Source organism: Danio rerio, chromosome 9, assembly GCF_052040795.2.
Source record: "Danio rerio strain M-AB ecotype USA chromosome 9, GRCz13ab, whole genome shotgun sequence".
NCBI lineage: Eukaryota > Metazoa > Chordata > Actinopteri > Cypriniformes > Danionidae > Danio > Danio rerio.
This window is the reverse complement of record NC_141029.1, coordinates 41206036-41222998: the sequence shown is the minus strand read 5'-3', so window position 1 is coordinate 41222998 and position 16963 is coordinate 41206036. Positions and strand designations below refer to the sequence as shown.

Genomic DNA, 16963 nt, shown 5'->3' with positions numbered 1-16963 from the left:
AATTTGAGCCATAAACATTTCCTATTTATTTCTGAAGGAATTTCTAATATTCTGCTATCATTTACTCAATCTTAATCCTGAATGAGTGTTCATCAGATATTTTAGTAAACAAAAAATTAAGACTAAAACTAGTCAAAAAAAACTTTAATTCCCAATAAATGAACAACTGAAGCTAAATGAAACTAACAACCGTTATTCAAAAACGGGCATGTAATTCTGACCAATCGAAAAGCAGTTTAGGAAATACGTTCAATAATATCTGGCCAATGAATGATGTGGATTTTGTCACATGACTGCATTTTCAACTGGTTCAGACTAAAGCAATCAGTGTGGTGTAAAAAGGACCCAAAAACAGCACAACAATGCAACAATGTATCATTTGTTGCCCCTGGTCCGAACCAAATTAACCGAACCACAGATGTGAAAGCACCCTTAGATGTCAGTCTATTATGATTCTAGTTCTGCATGTTTCTCTTCAAATGTGCATGCATTACAGTGCCCTCTCCATGACTCCCACACATAAGGTATTTCCCTCAATTCGTCAGTGTTAATGGGTATTTCACTCTCAGAATATTCTTAGGGGTTTGCAGACGAACAGATCCAGTCGTATTGCATTTAAAGCACAGAAGCGCGTGAAGGCGGATCAGACGTGTTGACGCTGACCCCCGCTGTTGATTGGGCGAGCAGCATTCTCTCATGCAATCATCTCAGCAGCTGGAGAATAGCAGGAGCGTGGATGCTCATTATATAACTGCCAAGTGTGTAATTTTATGTAGTGCTCAGATAATGGGTTTGTGTGTGTGTTTGCGGACGTGGGATGTGTGCTGCACACAATTTTAGTTTTTTAAACTGTTCAAACAAACGTAAGAGGATTCCTCTAAGGCCTAAAATCATATTAATGGCAGAGGCTTCCTTTATTGCAGTAATATAACCTTATGGCCCAGGGTTTGGATATTATTTCTGAATTATCCCCTTAGCTGTTTGTGTAAATTATATGTATTTTTTACGTTCTGCATTTTATTTATTTATTTTTATTTTTTGGCCTGATACTTTTATGCCTTTTCTGCCATCTTTTGTTTGGAAAACAGGTTAAATATGGTGGATATAAACTGGAATTTAGATCCTAAGTGGGTTCTCTGTGTAAGATGATTTGTGCAGGTTTCTTATTTTATTTCTAAAATCATTTCTAATATCCGCTGAACACAAAGATGTTCTGAACAAAGTGAGCAACCAAACAGTTGCATTCTTAGTAGTATTTTGTTCCCATGCTAAATGACTTCTAAAATATGTTTAGCTTTTGTAAAAGGGCAATTTAGCACTCAGATGATGATGATGATAATACTACTACTACTACTACTACTACTACTACTACTACTACTACTAATAATAATAATAATAATAATAAAATTATTATTATTATTATTATTAGTATTATTATTATTATTATTATTATTATTATTATTATTATTATTATTATTATTATTATTATTATTATTAATGACAATAATAATAATAATAATAATAATAATAATAATAATAATAATAATAATAAAAGTCAGGCAAAACCACTGGTAAGCCACTTTTCTTGCGAATAAAAGTAAGAACGTATTTCATCAATTTATTTATTTTAATATCTCCTAAAGTGCCTGTAGCCTTTGACCTACAGTTTTTGAATAACCAAAGATCCCAGTTTTATCCAAAATTATGTTTAATGTTTTACTTAAGAAAAAAAGCTAGCTAAATGTTAAGAAAATCAAGTTTTCCCCCTTACATCTTGGCTCAACTATGCCTATAATCAGGATGTACTGAGACACATTAAACTGATATATTCATATGATTTGTTTAAGCAAGCTTAATAAGCTTAATATAGTCATCTTCAAAGTGTTTTTGTCTTGTATTAGTGGTAAATGGGTAATAATACTGTTTGGTAAATCATCCATCTTTTGCAGATGTCAAGAAACAAAGTTATTAAGGCCCTTAAAAGGTATTAAAAAGTCTTAATTGCATTCTACAAAGTCTTAAAATTTGCGTTGTCCAAAGTGTTTGACTCCAAAAAAGTAAAAAAAAAAAAAAAAAAAGCATATAAATGTATTGTCCTCTTAATATTAACAATGGGGTGCTCGATCCATGTGATTAGTTCGGGCCGGGGCATGTCCAGCCAAGCTCCTCTGTCTAGGTGATGTCACATAATTTGAGACAAACACAGAAAGATGATGTGACACTCTCACATGTAGCGAAACCATAGTGAAACAGATGGCAAAATGGGAAAATGCAAGTTTGCGTTCTCCTGGTTGGAGAAAGATTTAAACAGTGACTGAAGCCTATTGCTGAAAACAACCGCATAATTTATTCTTTCAAGCTTTGTTTCTTCCAAGCTTATTTGAGTTTTGTTGCATGCATGGTTATTTTCCATTGATTTATTTGATTTATTATTTAGCTACAACTGTTTATTATCATCTGTCTATTTGTTTAAGTTAAAAGTTTGATACTGATTAGAACTTGAAGTGGCGATAAGGCCTTAAAATATTCTGAGAAGGTCTTTTAAAAGTCTTAAAAAGGTATTAAAATAACCTTTCCTGCATATACCCTGTTTAGGGTCTTTCAAAAATTAAGCATGCTTTAATTCTAATGTTTAGGGTCAGTAAAGTATTATTTATTCATTCATTAATTTTAAACAAATGAATGTCAAAATATCTGAAAAAAAAAAAAAAAAAAAAATATATATATATATATATATATATATATATATATATATATATATATATATATATATATATATATATATATTTTTTTTTTTTTTTTTTTTATTTATTTTTTTTTTTTTAACATTTTGAATGAAATGTAACCATCCCAAGCATTTGACTAGTAGTGTTTATTTACTGTGCTCTGAGTTTATTTATTTATTCATTTGTTTTCCTCAAGGAGGCTCTGATCATGGCCAGCATGGAACATCCTCACCTGGTGCGGTTATTAGGTGTTTGTCTGAGTCCCACCATACAGCTGGTCACTCAGCTCATGCCCCACGGCTGTCTGCTGGACTACGTGCACGAACACAAAGACAACATCGGCTCCCAATTACTGCTCAACTGGTGTGTTCAGATCGCAAAGGTAAGACTCCATAGATTCCCTCTGTAGCTAACTAAATCCAACAGTAGTAGAGACTGCTTTTTGTTTCTTTTGTATTTGTTGAGATATATGTGTGGTAATATGGCTTGTTTTATCAAAAGTCTTATTCGTTTGTTTTGGATGCAAACCCTTAAAGAGACCCCGAGCGGAAAATCATGTTTTCAATGTTTGTTTTTTGTTTTTTTTACATACTGTATGTGGACAAGGTTTTTAGGTCCCACTTTATATTGTGTTCTTAACTACTATGTATTTGAATAAAAAAATAAATACAATGTACTTACTGTGTTCCTAATGCATTTGAGAACACTTGTGGTGCTCTTGAGTTGGGATAGAGGTTGGGTTATGGTCAGGTTTGGTGGTGTGGGTAGGTTTAAGGGTGCCCATTAAGATTGGACAGCCCAGTCACCAGATGTGAACATTATAGAGGCCTTTGCCTTTCATATAAGCCACTTCCAATACCAAATGATCAACTAGAAGTCAAGTTATTGCTGTTCCTAATTTTGATAGACAACAAGACCTTTATCAGGTAGTGTATATACAGTATATAAAATACATAAACAGTCTTGTTCATATTCTTTCCTGAAAGTGTCTTACTTACAGGTGGTTTGTCAAAAGACAGCATTAATAATCCACTTATCTCAAACATGCCATCAATGGACTTTTCATGTATTCATGTACTGTTTTCTTATGATGTTCAGAGGGTTTATGGATGGATATGAATTTTTAGAAGGATATAGTCTGAGAAAGTGAATAGACTTTTTTTTTTTTTTTCGTGAAAATAGCAACACATTATTATCTGCTTGATAACACTGTCAGACCAAGTACGATGGCATCAATTTCTGTTTCAAGTGTGACTTTGTAAATGGCTTTACTCTTTCTAATTTTCTCAAAAGATAGCTTCTGCGATGGCAAACAGGAATATGGTGTGTTAAATTGGTGACACCTTACTCACTGTTTAATAGCATAATCAAGTCAAAGGCTAATGATATCAATTACTGTTGAGCCGCTTTACCACATCTGACACATCGACCCTATTTAATTCACTCTTCTTCTGTATCAGTTTCTAGTCCAACCATATGTGGCTGAATTCCATCAATTATTATCACTCTTTAAAGGGGTAGTTCACACCATTTTTTAATCAATATTCTGTTAAACGCAAATAAATCAATATTAAATATATTTTTTGGAAATAATGACATAAATATTTTTAATAATGCTAGAAACCTGTAAATATTGGCTTCATAGTATATATTCAACATTTTGTTGAAATCTCCCTCTATGTACTGTTTATATCTAAAGAACAGTTTATATCTGAAATAGAAATCTTCAAACATGTTAAGTTATTAGCAATTGTTTTTGTCTTCTTCAGTTCCTGAGTAAATCAACAAAAATATTTTATCAATGTTGAAAACCTGTAAACATTGGCTTCTATAGCATGCATAGAATGGATATCAATAGTTACAAGTTTCTAACATTCTTCAAAATAACATATAGACTTATAGAGTAAATTATCGCATAATTTTATAATTTGGTTGAAATTCCCCTTTATGTACTTTATATATCTTTAGCAAGTAAAAATAGACCAGGTAGTCCAAGCTGGTGTAATTGAGTAGCGGTGGGGACTAATTTGCATATTCATAACTCTCTACATACTAAATGACATGAGGATTAGAGTTTTATTCAAGTCATTTTTTAAGTCACAAGGATTTTTTTTATTGGAAAAAAACTTTAAATGTGTCATTCAGATCATCAATCAATGACTGTAGGGTGAGTTTAAACTAGAAAGAAATGACAGCATGTTTCAAGTAAAAGGTGCATTTTGGTCAGACCCTTTCATTAAAACACTGTTCAGATCTTTAGTCAATCTCTCTTCCTCCCAGTCATGCAGCGAGCATCATTTTGTTATATTTCTTTGATATTGGACCCCCAACCCTGTCTGCTGTCTACAGCGCTCTGTTTATCTTCCTCCCACACCAGCGGTGGTCATATTTCCTCTTTTCTGTTTCTCCCAGACTTGGAGTGCATTTGAATGATCTCAGAGCCGCAGTTCCTCAAAGGCTGCTGGGACAGATAAGCTGCATGCACACGCGCTTTGTCTGATCTCAGCTCCACGTCAAAACTGCACTGTAAAAAAAATCTGTAAAATAACAGTTAAATGACTGTATATTTTAACAGATTTTTTCCGTATACACGTATTACGGGTGTTTTTCCGTTTATATACATTTTCGAATTGCATTGTGGGAAGGGGATCGCAGCTCAGACAGCGTTTGATGGACACCGGGACATATTTCTTCCTCTGTTTTTTCCCTGGTAAGTACGATTAATAAAACATATAACAACATTTTAGTTAAAAGACTGCTTTATTACCTTTTTATCGTTATTTAAAATGATTTTTGTCTTTTATGAAGCGCCCATGGAAAGTACAGCAGTGAATTACGTTTAATATTGTTAATAAGATCAGACTTTATTTCATTAAGATCAAACTGAGCTATGAGTGGTTAAATGTAATTTAAACAAGCATTTACCTAATGATTTTTTACCTTTTTATACGTTTTTCTCATCAGTAAATATGATATCTGTTCATTTACAGTTGTTTGTCCGTATTTTTCTAAACTGCCGTGCGCGGGAAGTGGCGTGACGTCCAATCACCCACTCACTCCCTCTGCACCTGACTGGATTAACGGTAAACGTCAGTTTGTCTGTAAGAGTGTAAAAGGTATGTTAATTATTTTATAGAAATATAAATGTTTTCTTTGTACAGTGCATTGAACAAGGGATAGCATTCAAAGTTTGTGTCACTGTGTAGTTTGGTTGATATACGTTACCTTTAATGAACACTAACGTTAACGTGTTTCAAACGCTCGTAACACCTGACCGTCTGTGTTTGTTTGCATATTAATGACTAATTTCATATTTTTACTGACGTTATCAAATGTTAGCTTTAGTTTGACCGACGTATTAAGGCTGTGTGACCGAGTTTCAGTGGAACAGCTTTGCTGGTTTTTAAGTAAGTTATAAGTTAGACTCGCGTGAATTGGAGGCATTTGTAACTCGGTATGAGGGGAAATACACACTCGTAAAGTTTTTATTAGTGGTGGGCCGTTATCAGCATTAACGTGCTGCGTTAACGCGAGACTTATCGCGCGGTAAAAAAAAATATATCGCCGTTAATCTATTCTCAACGTTGGGTTGGGAGCTGGGTGACTTTCATACTTTGATATTTTAGCGCGGATGTATACCTGACCGGTGAGCCGTCTGACAAACAAGTGCCCTTATGAATCAAATCAGCAGGATGCCTGAATTTAACTGCAGTTCGGCAGTTTCACTTTAACTCATGAACATTTCATTCATCCCGCGTGACAAACTGGGGTAATAGACGCAAATAAGAAGCAAGAACTGATGAGAATGTTATGGAATTTAACAACGCTCGCCAAATGGAACGAAAAAAAAAACTTCCGCATTTCGCGACGCGTGTTTGTGTGTACAGAGATAACAGAGTGATACAGTACGTGTGTGACATTTAAAAGTATTTATAGTGTTTACACTGTCATGCGTTTTCGGCCTCAAATACAACGTGTACCTTAAAGCACACAATTAAATGTTTGTTGTAGTCGAGTTGAACTGTCATTGATATTTATTTATTCACTTTTAAGAACCTCAAGGGCAGCTAATATGAAGATATAAAGATGAGTTGTTCTTCCACAGTCTTAAAATTCTTCAAACTAATTGTCAAGTTCGATTCATTATAGCAAACAATACTTTCTTTACTATTAGGAGATCAGGAGTTTTATTTGAATGAAACCTTGATAATAGAGTGAACTACACATGGTGCTATCGCAAATGAAATCTTTTTATGTAGATTTTAAGTGAGTTTTATTTGCACAAATAAGGTTCACTGATATTTTGCTTTGTTGACTTCCAGGTTCTTTCATTTTGGTTATAAGTACATGTTACAGGTAAATTCTTAGATTCAATCCAAACTGAATTTGAATTAATACGGACAAATGAAATAAAATACACCTGGGATTTTAAATGTTTTCATTTTTTTATTATTCACAACGTTTGTGAAGTCTAAATGTAGACTGTCTCAAACTGAATAAGTGTTATTTTTGTTGTAGGTGTGTTGGTGTAAAAATGGATGCTGACTGGTTAGTACTGCATTTTTAACCATAACAATAATGATTTATATTTAGCATTGCATCTATTATAATTTTACCAAGAATGTGTTTGCTCTTTCAGAACTCAGGCAGTTGTGCTGGACCCTCTGTACCTTATACAGGAGATGACGGTAAACTTTGAAGTTTAAGAGGTAAAATGTTCAGCGTTTTTTTCTGTTTGGTTTTAAGTGTTTTGTACATATAAGGTTCACTGATATTTTGCTTTGTTGATTTCCAGGTTCTGTAATTTTGGTTATAAGTACAAGGTACAGGTACATTTTCACAGCAATCTAAATAAAAATCTTAAATCTTACATTCAATCCAAACTGAATTTGAATTAATATGGACAAATGAAATAAAATACAGCTGGGGTTTTAAATGTTTTCAATTTTTTTTATTATCCACAAAGTTTGTAAAGTATAAAAGTAGACTATGTGCTGCATGTTTCAAACTGAATGAGTGTTATTTTTGTTGTAGGTGTGTTGGTGTAAAAATTGATGCTGACTGGTCAGTACTGCATTTTTATAAATAATACAAAAAATTAAAATAAAAAATGATTTATATTTAGCATTGCATCTATTGTCATTTTACCAAGAATGTGTTTGCTCTTTCAGAACTCAGGCAGTTGTGCTGGACCATCTGTACCTAATACAGGGGATGACAGTAAACTTCCAAGTTTAAGAGGTAAAATGGTCAGGGTTTTTGTTTGATATTGATGCTTTTATTTTTATTATTTGGCAAACCAATTACTTGTACCTATATTTTTACTAAGTGTTTACATGAACACATTTTGCTTCAGTAAGTTTTGAATTTTGTTAACATGTATTCAAACTAAAAAGTACTGGGTTGATGTGGGTGTTTTATCTGGGTTTTTTAACCTGCTACTGTAATCTGTTAAATGAACCAAGCAGTTATTTATTATTATTATTTATTTTTGCATCATTTGAAATGTTACAAGTTCTTTATTTTGGTAATGTCTGTTTAAAGTGATAAGGAAATAACTGGTCCACTGCTGAATCTCTTTTCTTTTCTCTCTTAGCCACCTGATGATGAGAGAGACAATTTCAATGTGGGCATCTTCCTTTATTGTTTTTTTTTTTTGCCTTATTTTTGTTCTTGCACTATAATTATTTCTTGTAATATTTGATTAAGTAAATATATATTTTTTAATTTCTTTTAAATTATGTAGCAGACATGTATTTGAATAATTTTACATAATAATTATAATATTTATAATATTATTAATAATATTAATAATTTACCATATAGGTGTGCATATGTGTACCCATATATGTACATGTAATATAGGAAAACAGCCAATTTTATATTTGTCACATATTTCAAAAACCTAAATCAAAACCTATATTAAACCATATGTTTATATAGGTTCTTTCCATGTGGACGAGTACCAGACCCAACACACAACTCACTTTTCTTTTCTTTTTTTCAGAAGAAGAGTCCACAGTCACAATAACAAGATCATTGAGCTGTCCCCTAATTGTGGTGAGCTACATGTTTAGTCTCTTATGTGCTAAACATTATGTAGCCTAAGGAAGCAGCCCTGACTCTGGAGTTAATATGAAGGTATGGTTTTACATTTTTAAGTTTATTTCATTTTTATAAGACAAGTAAGTTGATACATGTTTGTTGTATTTACAACAGGAGCATGCTGAGTAACTATCCAGAATGTAGGTCCATAGCAGAAAAAAGTGCACCAAGCAGAAACATACCATCTAAACTCCTTCGATTCCTGTCAGACCAGAAAGACTTTCAGAATCCTTGGAAGATTTAAAGGTAATTAAGCAAACCGGTAATACTTTATAATAACTAAACACTATTGATTAATTTATTAAGCATTAGCAAAAAGTTCTGTTAAGCTTTAACTCTACATTAACAGACCTTAGTATACAGTTTATAACTACAGCTGCAAATGCTGTAATCTTGACTTATAAGCACATCTATAATGTGCTTAATGATTTTGTTTTTATATTTTGTTAATGATTAATTTTTCATTACTAAATTTAGTATAGCATTATTTACAAACCAGTAATTTAAGAATAGTTGGTGTATTTTTTTTCTAATCATTCAGAATGTGTAAGTAAATGGTTAATAAACTATTTAAACTAACATTTATATATCTTATTATTCAGGCATATAGTAATAGTTGGGCAGCACAGTGGCTCAGTGGCTAGCACTGTTGCCTCACAGCAAGAAGACCTCCGGGTGCTCCGGTTTCCCCCACAGTCCAAAGACATAAGCTATAGGGAAATTGATTAACTTAATTGGCTGTTATGTATGAGTGTGTTTGTAAATGTGTGTATGGGTGTTTCCAAGGGCGTACTCATGCTATGCACAGTTGCCTTGAAACTGGAAGCGTGCTTGTCTCCCCCGACGACCCGCACTCACATTGCATTCGAGCCTGAGCATGCTTACATCATCAATAACGCACTGTTCAGTTTAACAAGTGCTCTCACTCAGCACAGTGGAGATTTCTTTATATTGTTATATCGTTTTAGTTGTTCAATATGCAGTGACACGCAGTCAAATATTTCACCGAACAGATCAGCCACTTTTGACGCTCATAAACAATCAAAGTCAACGTGCTGCAGGTACTAGGAGGTTTGCTAAAGGTGCAGCTGTTGTGCAGTGAGGGGTTTGTGTCTTTAATCTATGACAGTTTGCAAGGGACTTTGATTTGGATAAATTAACCACTATTACTGTTCAATGAACGCAAACCCCTTACTGCACCACAGCTGCGCCTTTAGCAAACCTCCTATTCCTGCAGCACAAGGAGTTTATGATTGTTTATTAACATCAAAAGTGGCTGATCTGTTCGGCGAAATTCTTGACAGCGTGTTACTGCATCCCAAACGACTAAAACAATATAACTAAAGAATTCTCCTCCGTGCTGAGAGCACTTCCTAAACTAAACAGCACATCATCGATGATGTAAGAGTGCTCAGGCTCGAATGCAATGTGAGTGCGGGACGTCAGGGGAGACGGGAGGGAGGACAAGAGTGCTTCGGCCTGGTTCAAGGCAACTATACATAGTGTGAGCACACACTAAGCTGAAGGAAAATACATGAATGAATAGTAATTGTTATACTTGTATATAAAGTATAAAAAATAAGTATATAAAGTATATACAATACTTATTTTAATAAGTGCTTTTGTTAACTTCATCCAGTTTTGTAGCCTAAAGTGAGGATTGTTTATGCTTTGTAAATCGCCTTATAAATCACAATTAAAGATTCAGTTATATTCTAAAAATGAAATTCATTTTATTGTATTAAATGAAAAATAAATCTTATCTAAAATAAAATTACTGTACAGTTTAAACATAGCTAAATAACACTGAAATGTTGCATCGTAATATATCATTAAATTATTTTATTGTTGTTTTATCCAGTTTTATGTTATATTTTGGCACTCCTGCTATTCAGCAAGGTTTAACTGTCGTTTATAAGGATTTATAAATCATAAATAATCCTCACTTTAGATTAGGCCACAACTGGAAGAAATTTTGTAAATAATGCAATATTAAATATAATATTATATATATATATATATATATATATATATATATATATATATATATATATATAAATATATAAATAATTTTTTTTTTTTTTTTATCTATAAATAGTAATGTAAAATCAATCATTTAAGTTTGATAACACAATTATTAAACTGTAGCTGTAGCAAATTTTGCAGCTGTATTTATAACCAACTGCTAACATCTATTAATGTAGAGTTAATGCTTAACAGATAATGAATTCACTATTTGCTAATGCTTCATAAATGAATCATAGCCCGTAGTTATTATAGTGTTACCAGCATAGTTTGTTTATATTACTGTTTCTCTCTTGCATTATTGTTCCGAATATTGTCAAAAGTACCTACACTTTATTTTGAAAAATCTTAAAGTGATTTCTCACCCAAAACTGAATAATTGATCATTCATAATTTACCTACTCTCTTGACATTTTAAACCTGTATGACTTTGTTTCCTCTGCAAAACACAAAATATCATATTTTAAAAAATGTTGCTCCTATTTCTCCTATTTTGTTCTGTTGAAGTATGTCAGTCAGACAGGCTTGAAATGACAAGAGTGAGACATGAAGATGATGATAAAACTTTCATTTGTGTAAACTATTGACATGCAAGGAATTACCCCAGTTGTAAGTGAAATGTCATTAGTAATGTTTTTTTTTTTTTTTTTTTTTTTTTTTACAACCATTGAAGTATCAGTATTGGAGCGGAAGAAGACCCAGTTGTATCGTCTGTTTCCTGCCATCTTGCAGTTAACCTGGTTTCTTAATGTAAAGTACTTGTAATTTGCCCACTTGTCCTCAATTATCTTAAAGCTAACATTTAAAACTAATTTGCTTTGAGATTATTTGCCAAGACCTCTCACTGTGTGATTCACATGTCAATATGTATTTATTGTGTGTATAACTTGCTATTTGGAATTCAAATGATTTGTATTCATTAAAGAATCTGTTTTAATTGCAAAGTTGTTTTTGTACTAATCATTGTAAGTTCACAGTTAACAAACTATTTACTGCTTCTCTACACATACAGTATGGAATACATGTTTTGTTTTACTGTGGTAAACCATTAATAGTGTATTTCCCATATGTATAGGTTTATCCTTACCAACTGCTATTTCTATGCTGCTTGAAGAGCATTAAATTAGTAAAATAATATTTTTTTTACAGTAGGTATCCCATTAAAACAAAGAATCTGTTCATTTTTTCACTGTATATATACTATTAAAAAACAAAAAAGTCCTCTTTTTACAGTAGGTATACAATTAAAACACAGAATCTGTCTGTTTTTTTACAGTAGGTATACTATTAAAACACAGAATCTGTCTGTTTTTTTACAGTAGGTATACTATTAAAACACAGAATCTGTCTGTTTTTTTACAGTAGGTATACTATTAAAACACAGAATCTGTCTGTTTTTTTACAGTAGGTATACTATTAAAACACAGAATCTGTCTGTTTTTTTACAGTAGGTATACTATTAAAACACAGAATCTGTCTGTTTTTTTACAGTAGGTATACTATTAAAACACAGAATCTGTCTGTTTTTTTACAGTAGGTATACTATTAAAACACAAAATAGTTCCGCTTTTTTACTGTTGGCATACCCTTAAAAACACAGAAAATAACCGTTTTTTTATATAGAAAACCCTTAAATTACTATAAAATGGTTCGTTATTTTACAGTAGTTTAACCGTCAAAAAACTGATATTTTTTAGTTTTTTTAATGTGGACACACTGTCAATTAACAGAAGTTTTCCGTTTTTAATTTACGGTAAAATATTTGTGTAATGAGCTGCCAGTACATTTTACCGTTTTTTTACGGAATTTTTTTTTAGAGTGTGCGAGCTTCGCTTTGTGTCACTAGAAACAAAACCTCTGACACTGAGGAGCAGATCTGTATATCGGTTTTGTGTGGGTCAGGGAGGGGGTGTTAAAACTAGGATTTAAGCAAAACAGTAACAGAGCAGCTATTTCAGGAATTATTATTTACAAAACAGTCTTGAAAGGGAAGAAAAAAAGTGCTCTTGAACATAAGAGCAGCAGGTTATACTGGAGTAACAGCACAGCAGGTGGTAGTTGATGTGACGGTTTAGGCAGTGACTGCAGGATGAACTGATGTACTTGAGCTAGAACTGTTTGAAAGGGAATATGAAACAGCCTGAATGGTTTTTGATCGTTTAAAAAGAAAGTAATATAATTAAAAAGAGGTACAGTGTGGTTCTTTTTTAAAAGTTCAGGGTCAATATGATTTTTAGAATATAGTAAGTTTAAAAAGTGCAGAAAAAATGTAATATTAAGAAGAAAGCAGAATTTACAGCAGTCATTACGGTCTTCAGTGTCACAATTTGCTGTTCAAGAAACATTAAATATCTGGATTTCTGTCATGAACAACCTGGATTTAGTATGATAATGAATATGTATATGACAATGTTAATGTATTTGGTCTTGGCGGTATAGATCTGCTACTCTGATTATTATGGTACCGAGACTTACCGAGACTTGCTATGCCCTCAGTCTAAGAATTTAACATGCTGCTGCTGCTGCAAACATACTGTAGTATGTATGTAACCCCTGTAGCAGATCTAAACACAGGTGGAGCTGGGGTGGGGGAGTGTCTCTGATAACACGCCGCAGCTTGACAGAGTAAAATAGCAAGGATCATTTAAATTATTGAGGGGCAAGCTCATTGGCTGCCAAGGTGACAGCAACCAATCTCCTGCTCCATATAGTTAATGACGCAGGAGCAGATTAGATGGCCCATCAGCCTGTGTGCGCATAGAAAATTCAGAAATGGGAGAAATTTCACTAATGTTAAGTATGGTTTTTTGTTTTTGTTTTTTCAGTGGATTAAGTTGCACAGATTAATTGTTCACCTATAATAATAATAATAATAATAATAATAATAATAATAATAATAATAATAATAATAATAATAATAACAACAACAGCAACAACAACTATTATTATTATTATTATTATTATTATTATTATTATTAATAATAATAATAATAATAATAATAATAATAATAATAATAATAATAATTCCTTACATTTATATTGCGTTTTTCTGGACACTCAAAGCAATTTATACTTTTTTTTTTTGGGGGGGGGGGTCTCCTCATCCAACAACAGTTTGCATCATCCACCTGGATGACAGGAAGGCAGCCATAATGCACCAGAACGCACACCACACATCAGCTGATTGGTGGAGAGGAAACAGAGTGATAAAACCAATTATAATATGGGGATGGTTAGGAGGCCATGATGGACGGAGACCAGTGGGCAAATTTGGCCAGGATGCCAGGGTTAAACCCCATGTGGTCTCCCATCCAGGTACTGACCTGCTTAGCTTCAGTGGGAGACCATGTGAGAGTTGCAGAGAGCTAGCTGCCGGCATAAAATGTAGTTGTGCAGCTTAGTGTTTTTGATATTACTGATTATTTGATTATGGATTATTTAATGAATTGGAATGTAAACAAAACAGTGTTTATTTGAATTAAAAATCTTATTTTTAATGTGTTAAGTTGTTGGCACTTTGTAGTTGACTGAAAGGAGAAATAGGTCCAAACCAATCATGAATCACACTCTGAATAAATCTTGTTTTTGAGCCAATCATTCATTCATTCTCCTTCCGTCCCTGATTTATCGGGGGTCGCCACAGTGGAATCCAGCATAAGTTTTTATGCAGCGGATGCCCTTCCAAACAACTATACACATTCACACACACACATACACTACGGACAATTTAGCTTATTAAGTTCAACTTGTAAAGGAAACCGGAGCACCCAGAGGTAACTCATGCACACATGGTGGCATTAGTTACCATGCACAAAAAAAAAAAAAAAGTTTATATTGCTGAAGGAGAAAGTGGACAGAATTTGTGCTTAGATTTGTGAGTGTATTCAGATGTATGATCTCTGACATGTATCTAATGTAAATGTAAATTATTTGAGAAAATATAAAAGACCATTTAAAAAAAGAAAAAATAAATCTAAATGCACTAAAAAGATCTCCTACAGCATGTATAAAATGTAGATATACAGTAGTTTTCTTTTATACATGCATATAAACACTTAAACTAAAATAAGTCCATGTCAACCATTGAGTGTTCAGCCAGTGTTGCAGAAATTTGGAATGCGAGTCAACTGTTTAGATGAATCTCATGCATTTAAATCATAGTTTTAGTGGGCTAGTTCGCATTCAAGCATTTTTATGGCTCTGACCACTTTGCAGGCTTGCCAAATCCAACATACAGAATAAAGATTTCGGGCACAATTCTTTAGAGGGATGTTAACCTGAAGTGATACAATCTAAGGTTATTATTTATGTATTAGACTCACCTTATGAAAGGCTTTTCCAAGAGCAGGCTACGATGTGGGTGTAAAATCAGACAATGTCTGCCCTGTTCTTTTCAAGATAATGGGCAAAACGAGCCAAGGCTTTAGAAATGTCACCTCTTATGCGCGTAGTGTTAAATTACTGGCTTCAAAATAATACCTTAAACCAACCTTTCACCCATGAATAATACAAAAATATAGAGGGATGTTTTAGTGAGCCAATTTTGGGGATATACTACAGACAATATAATATAAAGCCCTACTGCAAACAACTGCAGTGATTTTTGATGTTGGATCGTTATCAGTGAAGTAGGATTTAGTGTCGCTGAAGCAGCTTGTTCAACATACTTTATTTTAATCTGTTGCACAAAGTTGGCCAGTAACTGTATGCCAACTCATTTTTTACTTATGTTTTGTTGTGGTCCATGCATTATTGATGAAGCAAAACCGTGGTATATACATTATTTACAAGTGCCTTATTACAGATATAGAGCGTGTTGTTTTTGCAGTGCCCTCTTCATGCAGCTCCTTTGACAAAATAAGCGTGTGTGTGTGTGTGTGCATGTGTCTTAGGCCACCTGGCTATGAGGAGCTTCTTCTAATGAGGCCAGAGGAAAAGAAAAACTGTCAAATCAACACAGAAAGGACACCGTTAAAGCGCTTCCTTTCACATTCAGGCTTTGAACACAAGCCTTGTGAGAGTTTGTTTAGTTCTGCATATGATAACAAGAACAAACATGACTATTTATTAGAGAAATGGAATATTCTAAGTGTTTCAGTATATGTCTATTCTTCTCCTTTTACAGACATTGACAAAAAATAAAAAGAGATCTAAGAATGGTCAGTTAGGCAAGGGATGAAAACCAGCATATGCAGTGTAAAAGACAATCCAGAAGCGTAATCCAAAAACAAGCAGATGGTCAGGCTAGGCGGCAAGCAATCAAAAACATGAAAGAAAAATAAAAAAAAAACAGTCCAAAGGTCAAACACGGAACAAGGATGAACACTTACATTATAAATGCAACACAAAACAATACTCAGCAAAGGGTGTGTGAAAGAGAGTTTTAAATAGTCCAGGTAATCAGTCTATTGTGAGCTTCCAGCTGTGTCTTTGCAAATTAGGGAGAGAACTGGGACTGGTGCGCATGAGAGGTGCATGATGGGATCTTTAGTTCTTTTCAGTGACAAAAATGACCATAACACTTTCATTGTCAAGATCACGAAACGTAAAATAATAGTTTGGACATCTTTCATGCAAATCTTGCTGTGATGGTTTACTCAAGATTTGTTTCAGTAACAAAACATTTAAATGGCAATTGAGTCTCCTTTATTTTTGTCTATGAGGGGGTGGAGAAATAAGAATTGCCCTCTCAGTTTTGCCCTGACTTGACCAAAAATACAATTCTGTCGATGTCACTGGAGAAAAATGCAGCACTAACTCAAAAGGTCAGGTGTCTGTTCCATCAGCTGGACTAAAGCATTCACACACTGACCTCGGGTCAGCAGAGCAGCCTTATCATTGAGTTATGACTCGACCCACACGAAATCAGAGCGGTCAGAAATCCACAGAGTTTTTAGCCCATATTTATTTACTTATGTAAATGTGAGTAAATATATATGTATTCAGTTTTACATTTTCATTTCAGTAATATTATTGACTAATATGCAAATGTTTATGTGATTTATTTACAAAACAGTTGTAAAGTAATCACTTCTATTTTTTTGTTTATATATTATATGAAAGACTTGCTTTGTTTACCAAACAAGTTGATGTAATTAGCTTTTTAA

At 33.3% G+C, this 16963-nt stretch overlaps 2 protein-coding genes across 11 annotated transcripts in view; both read left to right on the top strand.

Annotated features, from left to right (window-relative positions):
* Positions 1-16963, top strand: part of erbb4b (erb-b2 receptor tyrosine kinase 4b) — a 655930-nt gene that overhangs the window by 571553 nt on the left and 67414 nt on the right. For 4 of the 8 annotated variants that reach the window (XM_087268193.1, XM_087268190.1, XM_087268194.1 and 1 more), the window contains one exon: positions 2926-3108. In XM_087268193.1, the coding sequence (XP_087124319.1) occupies positions 2926-3108 (183 nt within the window). Of the gene's footprint in view, positions 1-2922; positions 3109-16963 lie in introns of all 8 variants that reach the window. The other 4 variants (XM_087268191.1, XM_087268188.1, XM_087268192.1 and 1 more) reach the window with 1 other exon arrangement.
* On the top strand, positions 5250-11806 carry LOC147835373 (uncharacterized). Of its 3 annotated transcripts, none has more exons than XM_087268241.1 (12): positions 5250-5436; positions 5535-5554; positions 5717-5842; positions 7049-7082; positions 7366-7435; positions 7522-7555; positions 7761-7790; positions 7898-7967; positions 8323-8352; positions 8734-8867; positions 8946-9077; positions 11530-11806. In XM_087268241.1, the coding sequence occupies exons 1-5, from the start codon at positions 5282-5284 to the stop codon at positions 7430-7432; spliced, it is 402 nt and encodes a 133-aa protein (XP_087124367.1). In that variant the 5' UTR covers positions 5250-5281; the 3' UTR covers positions 7433-7435; positions 7522-7555; positions 7761-7790; positions 7898-7967; positions 8323-8352; positions 8734-8867; positions 8946-9077; positions 11530-11806. The 3 variants fall into 3 exon arrangements, with proteins under 3 accessions (XP_087124367.1, XP_087124368.1, XP_087124369.1); XM_087268242.1 differs by lacking the exon at positions 5535-5554 and adding an exon at positions 7245-7274 and having other exon boundaries at positions 5361-5436; positions 7522-7549; XM_087268243.1 differs by lacking the exon at positions 5535-5554 and adding an exon at positions 7245-7274 and having other exon boundaries at positions 5361-5436.